This window comes from Micromesistius poutassou (genome assembly GCF_964030765.1).
Source record: "Micromesistius poutassou genome assembly, chromosome: 13".
NCBI classification, from domain to species: Eukaryota; Metazoa; Chordata; class Actinopteri; order Gadiformes; family Gadidae; genus Micromesistius; species Micromesistius poutassou.
In genome coordinates this window covers 2666943-2690875 of record NC_140283.1, presented here as the reverse complement: position 1 = coordinate 2690875, position 23933 = coordinate 2666943, and the positions used below count along the sequence as shown (strand labels likewise).

General features: G+C 42.3%; 1 protein-coding gene across 1 annotated transcript; it reads right to left on the bottom strand.

Annotated features, from left to right (window-relative positions):
- Positions 1–382: 382 nt before the first annotated feature.
- Positions 383–7712, bottom strand: gtf2h1 (general transcription factor IIH, polypeptide 1). The gene is made up of 15 exons (XM_084477013.1): positions 7599–7712; positions 7061–7230; positions 6383–6575; positions 5941–6103; positions 4917–5010; positions 4629–4778; positions 3656–3735; positions 3435–3565; positions 3183–3270; positions 2997–3085; positions 2779–2896; positions 1874–1964; positions 1557–1672; positions 1144–1236; positions 383–1041 (listed from the first exon to the last, which is right to left on the bottom strand). The coding sequence occupies exons 2-15, from the start codon at positions 7212–7214 to the stop codon at positions 955–957; spliced, it is 1647 nt and encodes a 548-aa protein (XP_084333139.1). The 5' UTR covers positions 7215–7230; positions 7599–7712; the 3' UTR covers positions 383–954.
- Between the last annotated feature and the right edge of the window lie 16221 nt (positions 7713–23933).

The following is a 23933-nucleotide window of genomic DNA, read 5'->3' as shown; positions in this document are numbered from 1 at the left end:
TTTTGTTTTACATATAGCCTATTATTTTATATGTAGTATAACTATATTAAATGTTAGATGCTGTGTTATCTTCATTGTAGGGGTCGGATAGGTTTTGTGGCTCCAGATACATTGTATTTGGTGGGAGGGACCAGAAATGGCTCTTTTGATGGTGAAGTTTGCCGACCCCTGCTCTAAACGGTCTCACTCTTCGGCTCCAGTCCCCCGGTCACTGCTGACCATCACAGACCGTCGAGGACCACGCAGGTTTGGTTCCCGTCGCAACATGGCTGAACGAGACTCCTATTGATCGAAATACGAGCTGGCCAGTGAGTCAGTGACCCAACACATTGGGAGATGAAGAAATTTACTTCTGATGAGATAAAAGGAGTGTCATTTTCTTTTCCTTTTTTATTACAGAACCAAAAACACTTTTCTTTTCATTCCAATGAACATGTCTTCAGTGCAGATAGAAGGTGCAGCCGTAGCATACCAGTGAGCTGTAAGCAGGATTTGACCGTACTTTTAACACTGAAATGTAAAAGGCCTTATTGCTATATAAACTCCCCTCTCCAGGTTAAGTGGAAAAAGAGCCCTGAATTCACCTGGTGCGCAATTAGGGACAATTGCATTTGCAATTTCTCTTCCACAAGTCTTGCTCTGTGCACCATTGAAATTGCCTCCCGTCTTCTCCATCCAATGCCTCCCGTTTTCCTGAGAGTGGTCTCAGATTTCCGTATGAGGTTCACAAAGATGACCCCATCCATCATGGGAAACGCAAAGCTTGTCGCAGGTAACCAACCCTAATTGAGTATCTGATGCACATGTAGGGATGTAGTAGTAGTTCCTATCTATATCAGACTCAGGTGAGCCCAGCCCGTTGAGTCTGTGCCAGCAGTCCGGTCGGCGTTTCTCTACCATCCCTGTCCACGTTTAAGCTGATCCACGTCCCGCGTTAGATAGTCTGTCCACCCCTCAGGTCTTTCTCATCATCCGGCGGGTTTGCCAGGCGTGGAATTTATTGTAGGCCGTTTGCAACATCTCCTCCAAGTGGCCGGTAATCTGCAAGACGGTCATAGTGTCAGGGGAGCCACCATTAAGTTCCAGGGAACCTCTGATTGATGCATAGAGACCAACATGGAACCTCTCGGAGTCTGGACTTACATTGGCACTTAAATACTGTCGCTGGACTTTCTCTTGAAAGGGCCGAAGTTTGGTAATCTGGAACCTCTCCAGGTTAGACCGCATTTTGACCACCTGCAGCCAAATGCCACAGGTTAATACATGCTTCATCATTTCATTGACACAGATGGCAATATCTATATATGAAAAAGTGACAGCATAATGAGACCAAGTCTTTCCTGCAAATGCAAAGATTAATTATGTGTATATATATTTATATAGAGAGATATATATATAGAGTAACCCTGACACAAATTAAGAAAGAATTGATTGCAAGAAATCACCAACATAGAATTTGAATTGAACAGTTAAAAACAACACTACATTGTGTTGTGATGAAGACATACAGGTCGGTACTCTGCTTGCTTGTAATGGTCATGCCAATACTCACTCACCTTCTCCTCTAAGAAGGGAGTGTTTACAGGAAAACATGTCCAAAAGTGTCGCAACAGCTCCCCAGCAGCGGTATAAAGATGTTTTAACTCTCCCTGAACCTCACTGGGCACCATCTCTGAAATACAAAGGACAGAATAATAGGAACAATAAGTTAACTTTTTAAAGCCAAGTTCAGAATCAAACAATCTCACAAACAGTGTAGTAAACAATGTAAAAAGTATACACCGCAAGGATATGCTGCTATAAATGTGTAAAAACAAGAAGTGCAGTTGCCAACATGTTCAAAGCTGAGGCAGTGGAGGGTTCTCGTGCTTACGGTTTATGGCTTGCTGCGTGCCCGTCTGCATTAAGACTCCTCCTGGAGACAGAGCAGCGATGGCAGAACTCACAGCACTGCTGGTCAACACCTGCAAGCCATGTGAGAGAGTAGCTGCAGTCAGCTCGCACATTATTGTTACTTGCCCTTTGTCACCGGCTGTTGTGTCAGGCTTCCCCTGATCTGCCCAAGTGTGCCATTTTCCTTTCTTCCCCAGAATGATTCTCACTACCCCCTCCTCAACACCAGGAGACAATATTCTGTGAATGGTACAATTAAAAATGTAATAAATGATGTATAAAATTGTTATAAATGGCTTTCACAGAACTGTAATAAGCCCGGCGTCCATTCATTTCATTCAGCCCAATGACATGATTGGATGGCCTACTCTGTACATTTAGGGTACCGACCGAATGACCTCGTACCTTTTCCAGTTAAATCAATCGGTACCCAACTTGGTAGCTAAAAGGCTGAGAGCCATCTGGTGGTAAAGAAGGTCGACAACAGTATATGTAGACAGACCACGTAGCACCTCGATCAATGGTCACGTTTCCACACAGTCGGGCCAACTCAGAGCCGGAAGCTTCTTCACCTAGAATCTGCATAGCCACCCCCTCCCACCTCTCCTACGCACTTATTGTATGTCGTACTTAGTTGTGTAGCATCTTATCCTAGCTATTTTGGTCGTATACAGGGAATGGGTTAACCTAGCGATTGTCAATGCTTGGCATTTGGTTCTATGAACATCCTCATTGTAATACCAGCGATATATTGTTTCTCTTTCTGACAAATAATGATAAGAGTCTACTAAACTCCCTAAATGTGAATGTAAGCAGTCGCTGGTTTAGTTGTCCTCAATACAATGCAGAAGAGTAAATGTATGGTCATGGAGCAGGGCCACTAACCTGAGCTAGGTTGGGTACGTAGTTGGCCATCTCGTGTCTAATACAATTGACAGAGTTGATGATGTCCTGACTGGTGGTGTACTTTTGGGACTCAAGTGGCACAGGACCATGGGCATACCTTAGAGAGGAGGAAACCAGGGTGTGAGAACACAACGCCAGAGTGATATGAACTAAAAGGTAATGAAATAGAAGCGCAGGACAAGTGTTAGGACTCTTACCTGTCCGATTTCTTGAGGTTCAATGCCACGGTTTTTGGTCCATCTTCCCTTTGTAGATCCAGGTATTCTATGGCTTCTTGTAACTTCACCTGGGGATTTTGTTTTGAACAAAAAAGCATAAAGTGAAGTGGACTGAAGTGGTCCGACACAGAGTGAAGAAGAGACTTCTCCAGAGCGGCACCATACCTTTTTAATGGGGGGCTGGAAGAGATCAGAATCCCTGGAGTTCCCATCTGTACTGCTCGTCTCGCTAGCCTGGTCGTTTGGCGCATCACTGTGTAAGCATGTTGGAATGCAGCCCATTAAAAACGATAGTTTTGTTATTAAAACTCTAGTTCTATGATTGTAGGCGTAGCCATCTAGGCTTCGCCTATATGAAATAGAACATAGCCGGTAGCACGTCAATAGGATTTGATAATGTTTTTGAGGTGTTTTTACCCTCTCCGCGAGCCGGCGGCAAGTATCATGGCACTGTGATGGTTGAAACGCTTTATTATGGCGGAGTTGCTGTTCTCCTTCCCCGTCCTGTTAGGATTGGATGTAGAAGCAGCTGTGGAAAGGCCATAGCCCTACCCCAAAACAGACACCGAGCACATGAATCTCACGCAACTCACAGGATGTACCGCGTCCTGACATGGAAATGGATTTGAGGGTCTTACCTCTTCTAGTGTTTTATCCTCCAATGACAGGAGGTTCACCAGAGGATTCTTTACCCCTTGCACCACCATCGATTTCAGACCTGCAGGGCATACAAGTAGAGCCTTTACTTTACTGACACACCAGGCACGCGTGAGATTGAGATATAAATATATATTTCCATCTACATCTATATAATATATCTATATCTATCTTTGTGAATGAATAATGTATCGTAAATAAATAAATGTTCTCCATTAAAATACAGGGTGCATAAGTATAGACACCCCTATGTTAAATTCCCATAGAGGCAGGCAGATTTTTATTTTTAAAAGCCAGTTATTTCATGGATCCAGGATACTATGCATCCTGATGAAGTCACCTAGGCCTTTGGAATAGCCCCACATCATCACATACCCTTCACCATACCTAGAGATTGGCATGGTTTTATTTCAGTTAGCCTATTAGCTGGTTTGATTTGCACTGAGAAATCATTAGGCTAACTAACAGCTATGAGGCTAACTGAAAAGAACCATGCCAATCTCTCGGTATGGTGAAGGGTATGTGACGATGTGGGGCTATTTTAATTCCAAAGGCATAGGTGACTTCATCAGGATGCATAGTATCCTGGATCCATGAAATAACTGGCTTTTAAAAATAAAAATCTGCCTGCCTCTATGGGAATTTAACATAGGGGTGTCTATACTTATGCACCCTGTATTTTAATGGAGAACATTTATTTATTTACGATACATTATTCATTCACAAAGCAAATTGGTGTCCTTAAAGGTTGGATTTTTCCTCATTTGTTTAATTAAGGCATTAAGATCAATTTCCAAAAGATGATTTTTTATTCCTCTTTTTAGTCAACTTTAGCATGGGTGCCTAAACTTATGCCTACCACTGTATATCTAATATAACTATCTTTATCTACCTAATATATCTATATCCATCTAATATATCCATCTATATATAATTTGAGATGAGTTACGTTACCCTTTTCATCCTGCTTGGCGCACTCTGAGAAGATGTCCAGGGCGCCTGTACTGATGCGGTCTCGATGGAAGTAGTGGGACTGAAAGAAGCGCGTCCAGAACTCCTTCTCAGTGAGGTTGTGAGGCACGTTCTCACCGTACTTCTGTTGCACTGCAACCAAAAAACAGGTCCAAACACATTGAGCCCTTGGCCCAGCAAGGATGGCACACAGGAAGCTCTGTGTCCCGTGCATACAATTGCATCCCTCTCAATGGTATTCACAGAACATGGAGTGGAGATGTTCCTCACCTGCTGGGTATGTTCGGAAGATGGACTCGATGATGTCAGGCGTCAGGTTGTACCGCAGGCCGTTGCAGCCGTCTGTCTGAGGTCTGATATCGGCCTGCGATGGGCAGAGTACAATCGTACTGCTGAGCAACTACCGAACCCTGGTTGTATGTCTTGAAAAACACTATTTATTTTAAACACAAAGATGACAAGCAATGGATTGTGTCAGCATAATTGTGTCCCTTATAGCAGCTGTGTGTGTGTGTGTATAATTTTCTTTGCTGCCATGAAAAGTAACTCCTAGTTCAAACCCAAATCATTGATTAAGTGAGCTTGTTCAGCAAACAGGCATCGGTTTAATTAATTTGGAATAGAACGGACACTGCCACAACACATCTTCATCAACACAGCATAAACGGGTAACTAATGATTCTTTTTTTTGGACTGTCACTCTCATCTGGACTCGGTCTTGACTTGGAGTCTAACCTCTTTGGACTCTGACTCGACAAGCCCTGCAAGAAAGTAAGATCCATGATGCCCCTACAGAGGCAACTCAACCACTTTGCCTCAGCTACTCAATGGGCCTTGCCTGGTGTAACAAAATGAATGAACCCATCCCAACTGAGCGATGGCGATACAAAGTTTATTAGTAGTGAACTCAGTCTACACTTAAAGCATGTGCACGTTTCTGCACGGGAACGACTTCATGGCCGTCTACACTTAACACTTGTGCATGTTGCAGAAAATATGCAACAGCGAGCCCTGGTGTCACACTTTATGATGGGTAACAGAAAACCGTGTAACACCTGTCTGTGAAAATATTTTCTGCGACAGTTTAGATGGCATTGTTTAGAAATTAATTGTGAAATTACTCTTCATTATTGGGAGACATTGTTCTGTTTGAAAATGCCAGAGCATTTCTCATACGAAATGTGGCAAAACATTAGCCTAGGTCCCGGTACATTAAGACTGATTTATGATTTTACAGTACTTCAACTCGCATTTTGATGTACAAGCCCTATAACTGGTCTTCTGGTGAACTTACTAGAAAGGCTGCAGATATGCCCACGTCCTGCTTCTTATCGGACAGCGAGTTCTCCGTGTTGGTCGCGGTCATCCGGTTGGCCCAGAACTCCTCAGCACTGATCACTTGGCTGACCACCAGGTCCTTATACAGTTGGAAAAGTACCGGGTCTTCTTGCAGCATTCTACAGAGACGAGCGTAAGTTCAACCTGCGTCACTAAAGATGCTTACTTAGGTTTCCAATTACATATAGCACAAACAAAGACATGGATCATATGCAACTAAATAAGTCTTAGAATAGTAGGAGACCTTTATGTAGTCTATACTACAAAATAAACATTTGCATGTGACACCACAATATATTGAAGTCAATTCTGGATGTCTGAGGCAGAAGGTACACAGAGTTTACAGAGCATATACAGAAACACTCAGAGAGCAAAGTGAAATATTAATTCATTCCCACCTATTCTTCTCCTCCAGTTCCTTGTTGGCCTTCTTCTTAAACTTTGGCAGTAGCTGTTGCAGAAGGTCCTTGGCAGCTTCCCGGTCCTTGAGAGCGCTGCTGTCGTTGGAGAAGTGGAATGTGCTGCTCTCCCCAGTGTGAAGCACAAGCTGGAGCTGGATTTTGGCTTTACCATCGGGACTGATCTTCTGACCTGTCCACAACAGTACCACATCTTGTATGAAGAGCAATGCGTGGCAGCAACAACACTGCAGAAGTGCAACAAGGTTTTCCAAGAAGGGGGAATCTGGTACTCACTGACCGAGGGAGAGGTGAGGTCTCTGGTTTCATATTGAATATTCATTTGATGTCCAACATCCGACATTTGGCGCAAGGGCAGGGAGAGAGGGCTCATTAGGGAACTGGGGAGAATTGCTTTCCTTGTCAAGAAAGAATGTGGCTCTGTCCACAACTTTTTTTTATTATGTTTTGTTTTTGTGTCTGTTTTTTTTCTTTAAGTTGATTCTTTTTTTTCAAAACTATTTGACTATCCAGCATATATCCCCCCACCAAAAAAAATCCTATCCCTTTCTTCTTGAGGATGAAAGTACGTCACCCAGGTCCCTCATGAGCCCTTCCACGCCCGCACCAAATGTGGAATATCACACGAGTATCAAACTTGACTTTGTTGGTACTCACAGCGGATATCTGAATACAAGTGGCTGACGGTGAACCTGTCCTTGCCCTCGGGGCCCCAGGCGATGCGCTCCGCCATCAGGTACAGCGTGCCGTCCTGCTTCCTCTGGCGGACCTTCTTCAGCACCAGGAGCACCTCCTCGGACAGCGAGGCCATGGCAGTATAAGGACAACTATCAACCGGGGAGGGGGGGGAGAAATAGACTGGGTGTGATGTTGATTAGCCATCTCAAAATCCACCCTCTAGTTGTGAAATCACACGTTATAAAAACCCAACGTTATGAGTTGATCAACAATCCTAAAGTTTAGGAGCGTTAGCAACATTTTTTTTACATTTCAAAACAGGTACAGGTACACACTTTTACCCAATTCATGAAATACCCCCATGACAAGGAATAGTTATGTTATGTTTTTACCAGAAAGCGGATCATCTGACACCTTAATCAGTGACTGAGTGTTGGTAGCTTAGCTAGCGTCACGTTAGCTACACTGAACACATTTCAAACTATAAACCTTCAATTCAACTGTGGTTCAAACGTACCGATCGCTGTAAAGATATGTTATCCGGCAATATATCTCATAGATGTCAGCAAAATAGTTAATTATAAAATAAATTGTATTGCAACTTGAAGGGTGTACACCTTGGTCTACATCACTGCCGCGACTGCCATGCAGTGTTACAATACAAATGTCTCGGGTGCAACAACGGATCGTTTACAAAGTTCCGCGCAGGCGAATGGGTTTTTCGTAGGCGAAATCCGGGAAAAGTCCCGCCTCAAGCACTAGGATTGGACAGGCAGCCTGTCAGTCAAACTCGCACGCCAGCCAGCGCTACGCCATCATGCCTCCCTCCATTCGTATCTTGTCTACAGCCGCTCTGCCGCTTCGGGTTGATGAAAATGTATGTCAACTTCGCTTTCACGCTATGACTCTTTTGCCTTCGTTTGCCTTTGTAATCTTGGATATTTCTGTAAAAGAGAAATGTTGATTCACTTGTTTGCGCTTTTGTTTGATCATTAGGCTGTGTCAATAGGCCTACATTGTAAATAGTTCACCGTTCTTCTTAATTACGCAATTAGGCCTACTATAATTCCATTATGTAGAAATGATTTACTTATTGAATAATTACTTGCATTAGGCTACTATAATTCCATTATGTAGAAATGATTGATATATTGAATAATTATTCTAATGTACTTGGTTTAGACCTAGCTGAATTGTGGTAAGGTGATCAGATCAGCCTGCACAGCATTGCAAAATGCACATCATGTCAAAATAAAATGCCAACTTCACATTTAAGAAAGCCTACTGGGTGCAGTTCATTTCCACATCAACATAAGTTTAGCCTTTTTTTTTTTTTTTTTTTTCACATTTCACAAATATTCCCGTTGGCCAAGTCCAAGTGATTCTCACTGTTGGCGAGAACCTGATCGAAGTCAAAACGACAAGAACGCATGGAACGAAAGAGCGCTTGTTGTAGTCCATCTTCGGAAAATTGTAGTTTCACGCTAGAGACGCTAGAGGTCAGCAATACTCGCCATCGCACAATGACGTTGGTTAGGAAAAGTGGAATCAAAGCACCTTTTCATCTCTCCTTGACCCCATGACGTTTTCAGGAAAGGTTCAGGAAAGGAGGCGTAAAGGTTAGGAGATTTGACTTTCCGAATTGGGCCATTATCTTAAGGAGGACTATTCCTATTACTGCTGTTCCTATTAGACATTCTCTGCTAGTATCCATTCCGAAAAAAAATTTTTGCAATGGTTTATGGGATGAGTAGTTCCTTCACTACGTCCACAAAAGAATGTAGACAGTCCTCGGTAGTCCCCCTTCTCCAAATTATTTTTTGCCCCGAATCAATGTTTTATTGTCACGACAGCCTGGCTTGGTTCCAGGCTTAAAACTCTTTATATAACGATTTTCTGAAAAGTCAATGGAGAAAATGAAGGGGACATTTCGCGAATGGGGAATGTTAAACATTTTTTAGGGGCACACACATACAAACATGGATATATACTAAATAAGAACAAATATAATGGTTGAAAGTTCAAAGTTTTTTTTAATGATAGCATTTTGAAACACAGACAAACATCCCAAACAACCAGATACCTTTTGTAATTTCCATGACAAAAAGTAGATAGAAACAAAACCTATGAAAGACATTCTAATTTGTCATTTTATTGTTAAGATTTATTGATAAGATTTGAATGATATTCAGTATTACACAAATACACAAGGGTATTTTAAATGGTTTTGGGGGAAAATTAAGGTTTCCTAACTGTAGAATAGAAGCTTAATAATGAGTGAACTCAAGTGAATGATGGTTGTATTGTGGTTTCAATACACTGAGTGTCATTACAACCACACTTGTCAATAGAAACATAGGACTTTGTTTTCTTCTGGCCGTCGGCGCAGGTCACCTCCACCTGCTTCGTACTGGTGGAAACTTCTTGACAACAGGAACACATGTGCATGAAGTCGTTCTTCTCCTCTGAATACCTTTACAAAGAAAAAATTGGACAGCAGGTTTAATTCGCACCAATGAGAGTTTCTATCGACTGGCCAACAAATTTACCCGTTTTCTTTTCAAAAACCTAAGTCCATCGATTGAAAGGAAACACAGACGAATGTTCCTCTGTTAAAAAGGCAATTGAATTCCTACATTGAGGAGGTTCCGCAGGATCCCTGGCAGGCTGTGATCTCCACTGGCACCGTGGATCGGCAGTCTTCAATATGAAGATAGGTGGTGTTTTTCTTCATTTTGCAGCTGTCAAGAGTGCCTAGAAATAAAGCAGAAATAGTTGGAAAACATTTGTTTTATTTACAGTTGAGTACTGGGTACTAAATCTTTATACATCCACCGCAGCAGGAAGGAACTTTGAATGGACCACTCACGGCACTCGGAACGGTTACAGCATTCCCCAATGCTGATCGTCACAAGCACCTCGCCCGGCTGGTCGCAGGGCACATGCTCTTGCGCCGGACATGGGATGTCATCACACTGAACGGCATAGGTGTCCCGATCACAGAAACACTCCTGGCAACCAGTTTTCCACTTCTCCCCAAGCTGTGGGACAGACAGTTATGAATGTGCAAAGAGTAGAGAGACAAATATAATCACAATACCTAATCATTTCCTAATCTAAATAAGGCTTTAGGATAATAATTTAGGATAATAATAATTTTTTACCTCTTTTGGTTGGCCATTGGGGCCGGAACAACCTTGGGAAATACATAAGGGAAGAAACATCACTTATCTTGACTTAACATGAGTAAACTTGAACTTAAAATATATTTCTGATAGTTCAACTTTATATGAATTTGTTCTCACAGGTTTTCACACAGGCCTCAGAGTTTGTTCCATATTGGATGGTCCCTTCCGGACAGAAGCACCCCTCTGTGGGTATATTACAACTGGGATCGACCAGACTGGGGTCTCCTTTGCATGGATCCATAAATTTCTGATTGTATCTGTGATATAAGAAAATATATAAATCTATACATATTTAGCTGGAAATATGTTCATAGTTATTCATATTGCTTTCTTTATGAATATGAAATGGGCTACATGATTGGAAACTGCAATTATAACACAGTTCAATGTAATACATAATAAAACATACAATAATTTAACATAATACTACAAATAAAAAATATTGAAATAATTCAGCGTTTTTTATTTTACAATTTAGGGTGTAGGCATTTGAACAGTGGGAGTGTTAAGTGCTAATTAGATTAGTGAATGTGGCCTTACCTTGCATCGCATGTTTGGAAAATAGCTGGACCACATGCCTTGTACACAGTATTGGTTGAACATTGATATTCTACCATAACAGAGGGAGTTAAAACAAATTGTTAGTTTCAATGTAATTCAGCAGAAAGAAAGGCTTCCAGTGCACTGGAAGTTAATTACTTAAACAAATCCTCATACCACACATTCCATTTGTAGAAGGTCTCCAGTCTACGCAGACCATTTCTGAGGCACAAATTCCTGCGTACATCTCCAAACTAGAGCAGCCACCAGTTGTGGTGCGGCAAGCATCATATTGACAGGCCAAGTAGAAAGAATTTGGGGGAAAAGATTTATGGCACTCCTCAAAGACGCTTAATTGAAAAAGGAAAAAAGAGAAAAAAAAAAAGTATTATTATTATGAATTATGTTATTAACCCTAGTCAAAAGGGTAAATGTGTCTTTAAAAAAAAAAAAAAAAATACAAAATACAATTAACAGTGTATTTATTACCTGCTGAGGATAATTTCACATAACACAGATGTGCAATTCTTTGACGGAGTAGTTGACAGGGTTGGTTGAGGTGTAGTGTTGGTTGGAATGGTGGGAATGGTGGTCGGTGGGACATTACAATATGGTTTATCTTTGTCTTCGATTTTCCAATCCGCAGCCATCTTATAACATGAGGGATGAATCTTGCCATTCCTAAGTCTGCAATCATTTGTTTGGTCATTGTCACAGGTACCTTGAAAAACAAATGCAGAAATTAGTGTCATTTCTTTGAATGTTTATTTTACAATTATATAAATCAAAGGACCAGGCAGTTGTCAGTTATCTCACCGCACTGCCCCTCTGTGTTGTTGTGGAAGTGAGAATAGGGAAGCTCAACGAAGAAAGAAAGCCCTCTGAACAACACTGTTGCCTTAATCTCTGGTATTTCCAGCAATATTTGGATTGCAGTGCTTGTGATTTTAAAGTCATCGTTTGCAAAAGGTGGGTGTACTTCTTTTCCATTCAGATGTACCTTGAAGAGGAAAAATCCATCAAGCATTTCAACACTCCATAAATCATAACAATAACAATCATGCATAGGGATCAGATATTTGTGATAGTAATGATAATGATCTCAATATTAGTATTAGCCTCATTACCGTGTTCACAGTCTTTGGGGACCTCTCCTGTCTGAGGACGATCTTATACGTTTTGTAATACACAGTCATTGAGTGAGTACAAGTTACAATTGCAGTAGTGGTACCACAATTTTCATTGTCGACAACTACGGTAAAATTGTGACGTGGAACAATTTCCTTCACCAAAACATATGTGCAGTTTTCCTGAAAACTATAATATTTCCCATCAAATGTGGTGTAATGAGGATCACCCCAGCCCAAGCATACACCTGTGAAAAAGACAATGCAACAAGAATTACATCAAAAACAAAGCTAAATTAAATATACACTTTGAGCTGCTATGAAATTTGAAACTTACATTTGCATTGATAGTGGAAACAACAGCCACTTTGGTCGTAAATCTTTTTTGGTTGGTGGCCGTTGACGCACACAGGCTTAACGACGGGCGGACAGTGTACGTGCACACGTTGTATTTGTCCATTAGTACATGTATCAGTGTAACAGGGTGACTTCCAGGACTCCCCATGCTATTAAGGAGAACATGAGACTTTAACTTCATCAATATGAACCGGGAGTGGTCAACAGTAATTGTGTCTTAAATTATGTCAGGAACTGTGGAATATTTTCCAAAAATGTCATTAGTTAGCGTATGTTGGTGAATTAAAATTCCTTCAATTTGATTTAGATTCCATGACCTTACCTTTCTGGGAGGTGTAACATAGTCACAGGGTAGCGGAGGAGGCGTTGTAGATGGACTACTCTGGCTGGTTGTGGTTGAAGGAGGAGGAGGAGGAGTGGTGGCGGGACATGGCCTGGCATGCTTCTCAACATGACATGTCACATTGCAGAAGGATGTGTAGCACCAATCGGAACCATCGGTCTGATTGTAGATGTAAGTACCTTACATTAGGATATAAAAATACATTATGTTATACAAACACAACAGGATAATGACTGAGAAACCAAGAAAGATAAAGGCATTGCATTTATTTGAAACATTATTTCTTACCAGGAGGGAAATATTTATCCATGTACTTGCAAAAACATAATGTTGTACTGCCCGGTTGAGTTGTAGGCAGTGAGGTAGTAGGTGTCGATTCGGGAGTTGAGGCGGTTGCAGAAAGTAAACCTTGCGTACTAACAGAGGCAAAAGTTGTTGTACTTTGTGAATGTGTCACTACAGATTCTTTGGTCGAACTCTCTGTTGCAAATGTTGTTGTCGAGGTCGGCTGTTCTATAGTGGATGTGGTGGTAACTTGTTCTGTTGTTGGAGTTGTAGTAGGATGTTGTGCAGTTGGAGTGGTGGTAAACTGTGCTGTAGTCGACTGCTCTGTTGTTGTTGGAGCAGTAGACTGTTCTGTTGTTGTTGGGGTGGTAGACTGTTCTGTTGTTGTTGTTGTTGTGGTGGTAGACTGTTCTGTAGTTGTTGGGGTGGTAGACGGTTCTGTTGTTGTTGTTGTGGTGGTGGTAGACTGTTCTGTAGTTGTTGGGGTGGTAGACGGTTCTGTTGTTGTTGTTGTTGTGGTGGTAGACTGTTCTGTAGTTGTTGGGGTGGTAGACGGTTCTGTTGTTGTTCTTGTGGTGGTGGTAGACGGTTCTGTTGTTGTTCTTGTGGTGGTGGTGGTAGACGGTTCTGTTGTTGTTCTTGTGGTGGTAGACGGTTTTGTTGTTGTTGTTGTTGTTGTTGTTGTTGTGGTGGTGGTAGACTGTTCTGTTGTTGTGGTAGGCTGTCCTGTTGTTGTGGTGGATGTAGTAGTTCTACATCGGTCATCACAACATTTGACTCGTATTTCATAATCGTAACATCTGGGAATATATTTTTGTTCCTCCTTTTTGCAAACTAGCCCAACTGTTGTGTCACATGTCACAATTTGACCTAGTTGATCCAAAGGAACATCTTTGTACTGTGTTGCCCTGCATTGTATTTCTAAAGATGTGTTGCATCTGCTCAAGTCTATCTGTGGTATTGATTTGATGGTTTCGATCTCCCCAATTTCATCAGGGTAACTGTTATTAACCCAATTTGTCCATTCACAAACAGGGCAGCCATAAGTTGAAATTGTTGACGATGTGGTAGACTGTTCTGTAGTTGTTGGGGTGGTAGACGGTTCTGTTGTTGTTGTTGTGGTGGTGGTAGACTGTTCTGTAGTTGTTGGGGTGGTAGACGGTTCTGTTGTTGTTGTTGTTGTTGTGGTGGTAGACTGTTCTGTAGTTGTTGGGGTGGTAGACGGTTCTGTTGTTGTTGTTGTGGTGGTGGTAGACTGTTCTGTGGTTGTTGGGGTGGTAGACGGTTCTGTTGTTGTTGTTGTTGTGGTGGTAGACTGTTCTGTAGTTGTTGGGGTGGTAGACGGTTCTGTTGTTGTTCTTGTGGTGGTGGTAGACGGTTCTGTTGTTGTTCTTGTGGTGGTGGTGGTAGACGGTTCTGTTGTTGTTCTTGTGGTGGTAGACGGTTTTGTTGTTGTTGTTGTTGTTGTTGTGGTGGTGGTAGACTGTTCTGTTGTTGTGGTAGGCTGTCCTGTTGTTGTGGTGGATGTAGTAGTTCTACATCGGTCATCACAACATTTGACTCGTATTTCATAATCGTAACATCTGGGAATATATTTTTGTTCCTCCTTTTTGCAAACTAGCCCAACTGTTGTGTCACATGTCACAATTTGACCTAGTTGATCCAAAGGAACATCTTTGTACTGTGTTGCCCTGCATTGTATTTCTAAAGATGTGTTGCATCTGCTCAAGTCTATCTGTGGTATTGATTTGATGGTTTCGATCTCCCCAATTTCATCAGGGTAACTGTTATTAACCCAATTTGTCCATTCACAAACAGGGCAGCCATAAGTTGAAATTGTTGACGATGTGGTAGACTGTTCTGTAGTTGTTGGGGTGGTAGACGGTTCTGTTGTTGTTGTTGTGGTGGTGGTAGACTGTTCTGTAGTTGTTGGGGTGGTAGACGGTTCTGTTGTTGTTGTTGTGGTGGTGGTAGACTGTTCTGTAGTTGTTGGGGTGGTAGACGGTTCTGTTGTTGTTGTTGTGGTGGTGGTAGACTGTTCTGTAGTTGTTGGGGTGGTAGACGGTTCTGTTGTTGTTGTTGTGGTGGTGGTAGACGGTTCTGTTGTTGTTGGGGTGGTAGATGGTTCTGTTGTTGTTGTTGTGGTGGTGGTAGACTGTTCTGTAGTTGTTGGGGTGGTAGACGGTTCTGTTGTTGTTGTTGTTGTGGTGGTGGTAGACTGTTCTGTAGTTGTTGGGGTGGTAGACGGTTCTGTTGTTGTTGTTGTGGTGGTGGTAGACTGTACTGTAGTTGTTAGGGTGGTAGACGGTTCTGTTGTTGTTCTTGTGGTGGTGGTGGTAGACGGTTCTGTTGTTGTTCTTGTGGTGGTAGACGGTTTTGTTGTTGTTGTTGTTGTTGTTGTTGTTGTGGTGGTGGTAGACTGTTCTGTTGTTGTGGTAGGCTGTCCTGTTGTTGTGGTGGATGTAGTAGTTCTACATCGGTCATCACAACATTTGACTCGTATTTCATAATCGTAACATATGGGAATATATTTTTGTTCCTCCTTTTTGCAAACTAGCCCAACTGTTGTGTCACATGTCACAATTTGACCTAGTTGATCCAAAGGAACATCTTTGTACTGTGTTGCCCTGCATTGTATTTCTAAAGATGTGTTGCATCTGCTCAAGTCTATCTGTGGTATTGATTTGATGGTTTCGATCTCCCCAATTTCATCAGGGTAATGGTTATTAACCCAATTTGTCCATTCACAAACAGGGCAGCCATAAGTTGAAATTGTTGACGATGTGGTAGACTGTTCTGTAGTTGTTGGGGTGGTAGACGGTTCTGTTGTTGTTGTTGTGGTGGTGGTAGACTGTTCTGTAGTTGTTGGGGTGGTAGACGGTTCTGTTGTTGTTGTTGTTGTGGTGGTAGACTGTTCTGTAGTTGTTGGGGTGGTAGACGGTTCTGTTGTTGTTCTTGTGGTGGTGGTGGTAGACGGTTCTGTTGTTGTTCTTGTGGTGGTAGACGGTTTTGTTGTTGTTGTTGTTGTTGTGGTGGTGGTAGACTGTTCTGTTGTTGTGGTAGGCTGTCCTGTTGTTGTGGTGGATGTAGTAGTTCTACATCGGTCATCACAACATTTGACTCGTATTTCATAATCGTAACATCTGGGAATATATTTTTGTTCCTCCTTTTTGCAAACTAGCCCAACTGTTGTGTCACATGTCACAATTTGACCTAGTTGATCCAAAGGAACATCTTTGTACTGTGTTGCCCTGCATTGTATTTCTAAAGATGTGTTGCATCTGCTCAAGTCTATCTGTGGTATTGATTTGATGGTTTCGATCTCCCCAATTTCATCAGGGTAATGGTTATTAACCCAATTTGTCCATTCACAAACAGGGCAGCCATAAGTTGAAATTGTTGACGATGTGGTAGACTGTTCTGTAGTTGTTGGGGTGGTAGACGATTCTGTTGTTGTTGTTGTGGTGGTGGTAGACTGTTCTGTAGTTGTTGGGGTGGTAGACGGTTCTGTTGTTGTTGTTGTTGTGGTGGTAGACTGTTCTGTAGTTGTTGGGGTGGTAGACGGTTCTGTTGTTGTTGTTGTGGTGGTGGTAGACTGTTCTGTAGTTGTTGGGGTGGTAGACGGTTCTGTTGTTGTTGTTGTTGTGGTGGTAGACTGTTCTGTAGTTGTTGGGGTGGTAGACGGTTCTGTTGTTGTTGTTGTGGTGGTGGTAGACTGTTCTGTAGTTGTTGGGGTGGTAGATGGTTCTGTTGTTGTTGTTGTGGTGGTGGTAGACTGTTCTGTAGTTGTTGGGGTGGTAGACGGTTCTGTTGTTGTTGTTGTGGTGGTGGTAGACTGTTCTGTAGTTGTTGGGGTGGTAGACTGTTCTGTAGTTGCGGTCGAAGGCTGTTCCTTAGTTGTAGTTGTAGTTGTGGTGGTTGGTTTTTTTGTGGTTGTAGTTCTTACGTGAACGTTTTCTGTTGAGACCCTTGTGGTTGCTTTTCGACCTGTGATTACAGACTCTGTGGTTGATGTCTCTGTTGTAAATGTTGTTTTGGAAGTCGGCTGTTCTGTTGTTGGAGTGGTAGTAGGATGTTCTGTAGTTGTTGGGGTGGTAGACGGTTCTGTTGTTGTTGTTGGAGTGGTAGTAGGATGTTCTGTAGTTGTTGGGGTGGTAGACGGTTCTGTTGTTGTTCTTGTGGTGGTGGTGGTAGACGGTTCTGTTGTTGTTCTTGTGGTGGTAGGCGGTTCTGTTGTTGTTGTTGCGGTGGTGGTAGACTGTTCTGTTGTTGTGGTAGGCTGTCCTGTTGTTGCGGTGGGTGTAGTAGTTCTACATCGGTCATCACAACATTTGACTCGTATTTCATAATCGTAACATCTGGGAATATATTTTTGTTCCTCCTTTTTGCAAACTAGCCCAACTGTTGTGTCACATGTCACAATTTGACCTAGTTGATCCAAAGGAACATCTTTGTACTGTGTTGCCCTGCATTGTATTTCTAAAGATGTGTTGCATCTGCTCAAGTCTATCTGTGGTATTGATTTGATGGTTTCGATCTCCCCAATTTCATCAGGGTAACTGTTATTAACCCAATTTGTCCATTCACAAACAGGGCAGCCATAAGTTGAAATTGTTGACGATGTGGTAGACTGTTCTGTAGTTGTTGGGGTGGTAGACGGTTCTGTTGTTGTTGTTGTGGTGGTGGTAGACTGTTCTGTAGTTGTTGGGGTGGTAGACGGTTCTGTTGTTGTTGTTGTTGTGGTGGTAGACTGTTCTGTAGTTGTTGGGGTGGTAGACGGTTCTGTTGTTGTTCTTGTGGTGGTGGTGGTGGTAGACGGTTCTGTTGTTGTTCTTGTGGTGGTAGACGGTTTTGTTGTTGTTGTTGTTGTTGTGGTGGTGGTAGACTGTTCTGTTGTTGTGGTAGGCTGTCCTGTTGTTGTGGTGGATGTAGTAGTTCTACATCGGTCATCACAACATTTGACTCGTATTTCATAATCGTAACATCTGGGAATATATTTTTGTTCCTCCTTTTTGCAAACTAGCCCAACTGTTGTGTCACATGTCACAATTTGACCTAGTTGATCCAAAGGAACATCTTTGTACTGTGTTGCCCTGCATTGTATTTCTAAAGATGTGTTGCATCTGCTCAAGTCTATCTGTGGTATTGATTTGATGGTTTCGATCTCCCCAATTTCATCAGGGTAATGGTTATTAACCCAATTTGTCCATTCACAAACAGGGCAGCCATAAGTTGAAATTGTTGACGATGTGGTAGACTGTTCTGTAGTTGTTGGGGTGGTAGACGGTTCTGTTGTTGTTGTTGTTGTGGTGGTGGTAGACTGTTCTGTAGTTGTTGGGGTGGTAGACGGTTCTGTTGTTGTTGTTGTTGTGGTGGTAGACTGTTCTGTAGTTGTTGGGGTGGTAGACGGTTCTGTTGTTGTTGTTGTGGTGGTGGTAGACTGTTCTGTAGTTGTTGGGGTGGTAGACGGTTCTGTTGTTGTTGTTGTTGTGGTGGTGGTAGACTGTTCTGTAGTTGTTGGGGTGGTAGACTGTTCTGTAGTTGTTGGGGTGGTAGACGGTTCTGTTGTTGTTCTTGTGGTGGTGGTGGTAGACGGTTCTGTTGTTGTTGTTGTGGTGGTAGACGGTTTTGTTGTTGTTGTTGTTGTTGTTGTTGTTGTGGTGGTGGTAGACTGTTCTGTTGTTGTGGTAGGCTGTCCTGTTGTTGTGGTGGATGTAGTAGTTCTACATCGGTCATCACAACATTTGACTCGTATTTCATAATCGTAACATATGGGAATATATTTTTGTTCCTCCTTTTTGCAAACTAGCCCAACTGTTGTGTCACATGTCACAATTTGACCTAGTTGATCCAAAGGAACATCTTTGTACTGTGTTGCCCTGCATTGTATTTCTAAAGATGTGTTGCATCTGCTCAAGTCTATCTGTGGTATTGATTTGATGGTTTCGATCTCCCCAATTTCATCAGGGTAATGGTTATTAACCCAATTTGTCCATTCACAAACAGGGCAGCCATAAGTTGAAATTGTTGACGATGTGGTAGACTGTTCTGTAGTTGTTGGGGTGGTAGACGGTTCTGTTGTTGTTGTTGTGGTGGTGGTAGACTGTTCTGTAGTTGTTGGGGTGGTAGATGGTTCTGTTGTTGTTGTTGTGGTGGTGGTAGACTGTTCTGTAGTTGTTGGGGTGGTAGACGGTTCTGTTGTTGTTGTTGTGGTGGTGGTAGACTGTTCTGTAGTTGTTGGGGTGGTAGACTGTTCTGTAGTTGCGGTCGAAGGCTGTTCCTTAGTTGTAGTTGTAGTTGTGGTGGTTGGTTTTTTTGTGGTTGTAGTTCTTACGTGAACGTTTTCTGTTGAGACCCTTGTGGTTGCTTTTCGACCTGTGATTACAGACTCTGTGGTTGATGTCTCTGTTGTAAATGTTCTTTTGGAAGTCGGCTGTTCTGTTGTTGGAGTGGTAGTAGGATGTTCTGTAGTTGTTGGGGTGGTAGACGGTTCTGTTGTTGTTCTTGTGGTGGTGGTGGTAGACGGTTCTGTTGTTGTTCTTGTGGTGGTGGTGGTAGACAGTTCTGTTGTTGTTCTTGTGGTGGTGGTGGTAGGCGGTTCTGTTGTTGTTGTTGTGGTGGTGGTAGACTGTTCTGTTGTTGTGGTAGGCTGTCCTGTTGTTGCGGTGGGTGTAGTAGTTCTACATTGGTCATCACAACATTTGACTCGTATTTCATAATCGTAACATCTGGGAATATATTTTTGTTCCTCCTTTTTGCAAACTAGCCCAACTGTTGTGTCACATGTCACAATTTGACCTAGTTGATCCAAAGGAACATCTTTGTACTGTGTTGCCCTGCATTGTATTTCTAAAGATGTGTTGCATCTGCTCAAGTCTATCTGTGGTATTGATTTGATGGTTTCGATCTCCCCAATTTCATCAGGGTAATGGTTATTAACCCAATTTGTCCATTCACAAACAGGGCAGCCATAAGTTGAAATTGTTGACGATGTGGTAGACTGTTCTGTAGTTGTTGGGGTGGTAGACGGTTCTGTTGTTGTTGTTGTGGTGGTGGTAGACTGTTCTGTAGTTGTTGGGGTGGTAGACGGTTCTGTTGTTGTTGTTGTTGTGGTGGTAGACTGTTCTGTAGTTGTTGGGGTGGTAGACGGTTCTGTTGTTGTTCTTGTGGTGGTGGTGGTAGACGGTTCTGTTGTTGTTCTTGTGGTGGTAGACGGTTTTGTTGTTGTTGTTGTGGTGGTGGTAGACTGTTCTGTTGTTGTGGTAGGCTGTCCTGTTGTTGTGGTGGATGTAGTAGTTCTACATCGGTCATCACAACATTTGACTCGTATTTCATAATCGTAACATCTGGGAATATATTTTTGTTCCTCCTTTTTGCAAACTAGCCCAACTGTTGTGTCACATGTCACAATTTGACCTAGTTGATCCAAAGGAACATCTTTGTACTGTGTTGCCCTGCATTGTATTTCTAAAGATGTGTTGCATCTGCTCAAGTCTATCTGTGGTATTGATTTGATGGTTTCGATCTCCCCAATTTCATCAGGGTAATGGTTATTAACCCAATTTGTCCATTCACAAACAGGGCAGCCATAAGTTGAAATTGTTGACGATGTGGTAGACTGTTCTGTAGTTGTTGGGGTGGTAGACGGTTCTGTTGTTGTTGTTGTGGTGGTGGTAGACTGTTCTGTAGTTGTTGGGGTGGTAGACGGTTCTGTTGTTGTTGTTGTTGTGGTGGTAGACTGTTCTGTAGTTGTTGGGGTGGTAGACGGTTCTGTTGTTGTTGTTGTGGTGGTGGTAGACTGTTCTGTAGTTGTTGGGGTGGTAGACGGTTCTGTTGTTGTTGTTGTTGTGGTGGTGGTAGACTGTTCTGTAGTTGTTGGGGTGGTAGACTGTTCTGTAGTTGTTGGGGTGGTAGACGGTTCTGTTGTTGTTCTTGTGGTGGTGGTGGTAGACGGTTCTGTTGTTGTTGTTGTGGTGGTAGACGGTTTTGTTGTTGTTGTTGTTGTTGTTGTTGTGGTGGTGGTAGACTGTTCTGTTGTTGTGGTAGGCTGTCCTGTTGTTGTGGTGGATGTAGTAGTTCTACATCGGTCATCACAACATTTGACTCGTATTTCATAATCGTAACATATGGGAATATATTTTTGTTCCTCCTTTTTGCAAACTAGCCCAACTGTTGTGTCACATGTCACAATTTGACCTAGTTGATCCAAAGGAACATCTTTGTACTGTGTTGCCCTGCATTGTATTTCTAAAGATGTGTTGCATCTGCTCAAGTCTATCTGTGGTATTGATTTGATGGTTTCGATCTCCCCAATTTCATCAGGGTAATGGTTATTAACCCAATTTGTCCATTCACAAACAGGGCAGCCATAAGTTGAAATTGTTGACGATGTGGTAGACTGTTCTGTAGTTGTTGGGGTGGTAGACGGTTCTGTTGTTGTTGTTGTGGTGGTGGTAGACTGTTCTGTAGTTGTTGGGGTGGTAGATGGTTCTGTTGTTGTTGTTGTGGTGGTGGTAGACTGTTCTGTAGTTGTTGGGGTGGTAGACGGTTCTGTTGTTGTTGTTGTGGTGGTGGTAGACTGTTCTGTAGTTGTTGGGGTGGTAGACTGTTCTGTAGTTGCGGTCGAAGGCTGTTCCTTAGTTGTAGTTGTAGTTGTGGTGGTTGGTTTTTTTGTGGTTGTAGTTCTTACGTGAACGTTTTCTGTTGAGACCCTTGTGGTTGCTTTTCGACCTGTGATTACAGACTCTGTGGTTGATGTCTCTGTTGTAAATGTTCTTTTGGAAGTCGGCTGTTCTGTTGTTGGAGTGGTAGTAGGATGTTCTGTAGTTGTTGGGGTGGTAGACGGTTCTGTTGTTGTTCTTGTGGTGGTGGTGGTAGACGGTTCTGTTGTTGTTCTTGTGGTGGTGGTGGTAGACAGTTCTGTTGTTGTTCTTGTGGTGGTGGTGGTAGGCGGTTCTGTTGTTGTTGTTGTGGTGGTGGTAGACTGTTCTGTTGTTGTGGTAGGCTGTCCTGTTGTTGCGGTGGGTGTAGTAGTTCTACATTGGTCATCACAACATTTGACTCGTATTTCATAATCGTAACATCTGGGAATATATTTTTGTTCCTCCTTTTTGCAAACTAGCCCAACTGTTGTGTCACATGTCACAATTTGACCTAGTTGATCCAAAGGAACATCTTTGTACTGTGTTGCCCTGCATTGTATTTCTAAAGATGTGTTGCATCTGCTCAAGTCTATCTGTGGTATTGATTTGATGGTTTCGATCTCCCCAATTTCATCAGGGTAATGGTTATTAACCCAATTTGTCCATTCACAAACAGGGCAGCCATAAGTTGAAATTGTTGACGATGTGGTAGACTGTTCTGTAGTTGTTGGGGTGGTAGACGGTTCTGTTGTTGTTGTTGTGGTGGTGGTAGACTGTTCTGTAGTTGTTGGGGTGGTAGACGGTTCTGTTGTTGTTGTTGTTGTGGTGGTAGACTGTTCTGTAGTTGTTGGGGTGGTAGACGGTTCTGTTGTTGTTCTTGTGGTGGTGGTGGTAGACGGTTCTGTTGTTGTTCTTGTGGTGGTAGACGGTTTTGTTGTTGTTGTTGTGGTGGTGGTAGACTGTTCTGTTGTTGTGGTAGGCTGTCCTGTTGTTGTGGTGGATGTAGTAGTTCTACATCGGTCATCACAACATTTGACTCGTATTTCATAATCGTAACATCTGGGAATATATTTTTGTTCCTCCTTTTTGCAAACTAGCCCAACTGTTGTGTCACATGTCACAATTTGACCTAGTTGATCCAAAGGAACATCTTTGTACTGTGTTGCCCTGCATTGTATTTCTAAAGATGTGTTGCATCTGCTCAAGTCTATCTGTGGTATTGATTTGATGGTTTCGATCTCCCCAATTTCATCAGGGTAATGGTTATTAACCCAATTTGTCCATTCACAAACAGGGCAGCCATAAGTTGAAATTGTTGACGATGTGGTAGACTGTTCTGTAGTTGTTGGGGTGGTAGACGGTTCTGTTGTTGTTGTTGTGGTGGTGGTAGACTGTTCTGTAGTTGTTGGGGTGGTAGACGGTTCTGTTGTTGTTGTTGTTGTGGTGGTAGACTGTTCTGTAGTTGTTGGGGTGGTAGACGGTTCTGTTGTTGTTGTGGTGGTGGTGGTGGTAGACGGTTCTGTAGTTGTTGGGGTGGTAGACGGTTCTGTTGTTATTGTTGTGGTGGTGGTAGACTGTTCTGTAGTTGTTGGGGTGGTAGACGGTTCTGTTGTTATTGTGGTGGTAGACTGTTCTGTAGTTGTTGGGGTGGAAGACTGTTCTGTTGTTGTTACGGTGGAATATGTTGGTGGCAGTGTTGTGGTGAAGGTAATCACTCCTGAAAATGAATCACATTTTGCAACTTAAAGTACAATACAAAATGACGATACAGTAATCTTTATCTTTCAGGTTTTTTTCTACATAAAACTCATTCACACATATAATACAAACCTGTTTTCACGTGCTTTCAATATTACCTTCACAAAGAGCTAAATAATAAAATAGTACTTGTGGTGAACGCCCTAATATCAACATCAAATTAATTCTTACCAGTTGTTGAAAAGGTAAATATTGTAGGTGTAGGTTCCTGGGTTGTAGGAGTAGGAGTAGTGGTCGAACAAGTTGTTATGTTCCTGTTGATGTGTCCACCTTCTTCACACACAGCAATAAAACAGGTCCCATCGCCATCGTGTGTACTGTATATTGTTGCCCCATAATGGTACTTATTCCCATTGTATATACAGATGCAAGCTGCAAAAAACATACATTCGTTTTTTACTTGCTGTTGTCAATGATGTTGTTCAATTGAAATTCATGTTGATGCATGCAAGTAATTCTGACCTTGGACATCATATTCGCATGTTCTCTGTGTTGATGAGCAACGACTGAAAATGAAGGCCAATTACAGAAATAGTATTAGTATTTTTTATTTTCTATATTCGTTGTCATCTTTTTTTAATCTATTACAATATTTATAATACAAACATTAAG

What these genes read in the sequence shown, in the direction of transcription:
- gtf2h1 (XM_084477013.1), bottom strand. Translation starts at nt 7,214, where the DNA reads ATGGCCTCGCTGTCCGAGGAGGTGCTCCTGGTGCTGAAGAAGGTCCGC. An exon ending in CTTGTATTCAGATATCCGCT is followed by an intron (nt 6,576 to 7,060) that starts GTGAGTACCAAC and finishes TGTTGTGGACAG; the next exon opens with GTCAGAAGATCAGTCCCGAT. An exon ending in ACGTACCCAACCTAGCTCAG is followed by an intron (nt 1,965 to 2,778) that starts GTTAGTGGCCCT and finishes CATGGCTTGCAG; the next exon opens with GTGTTGACCAGCAGTGCTGT.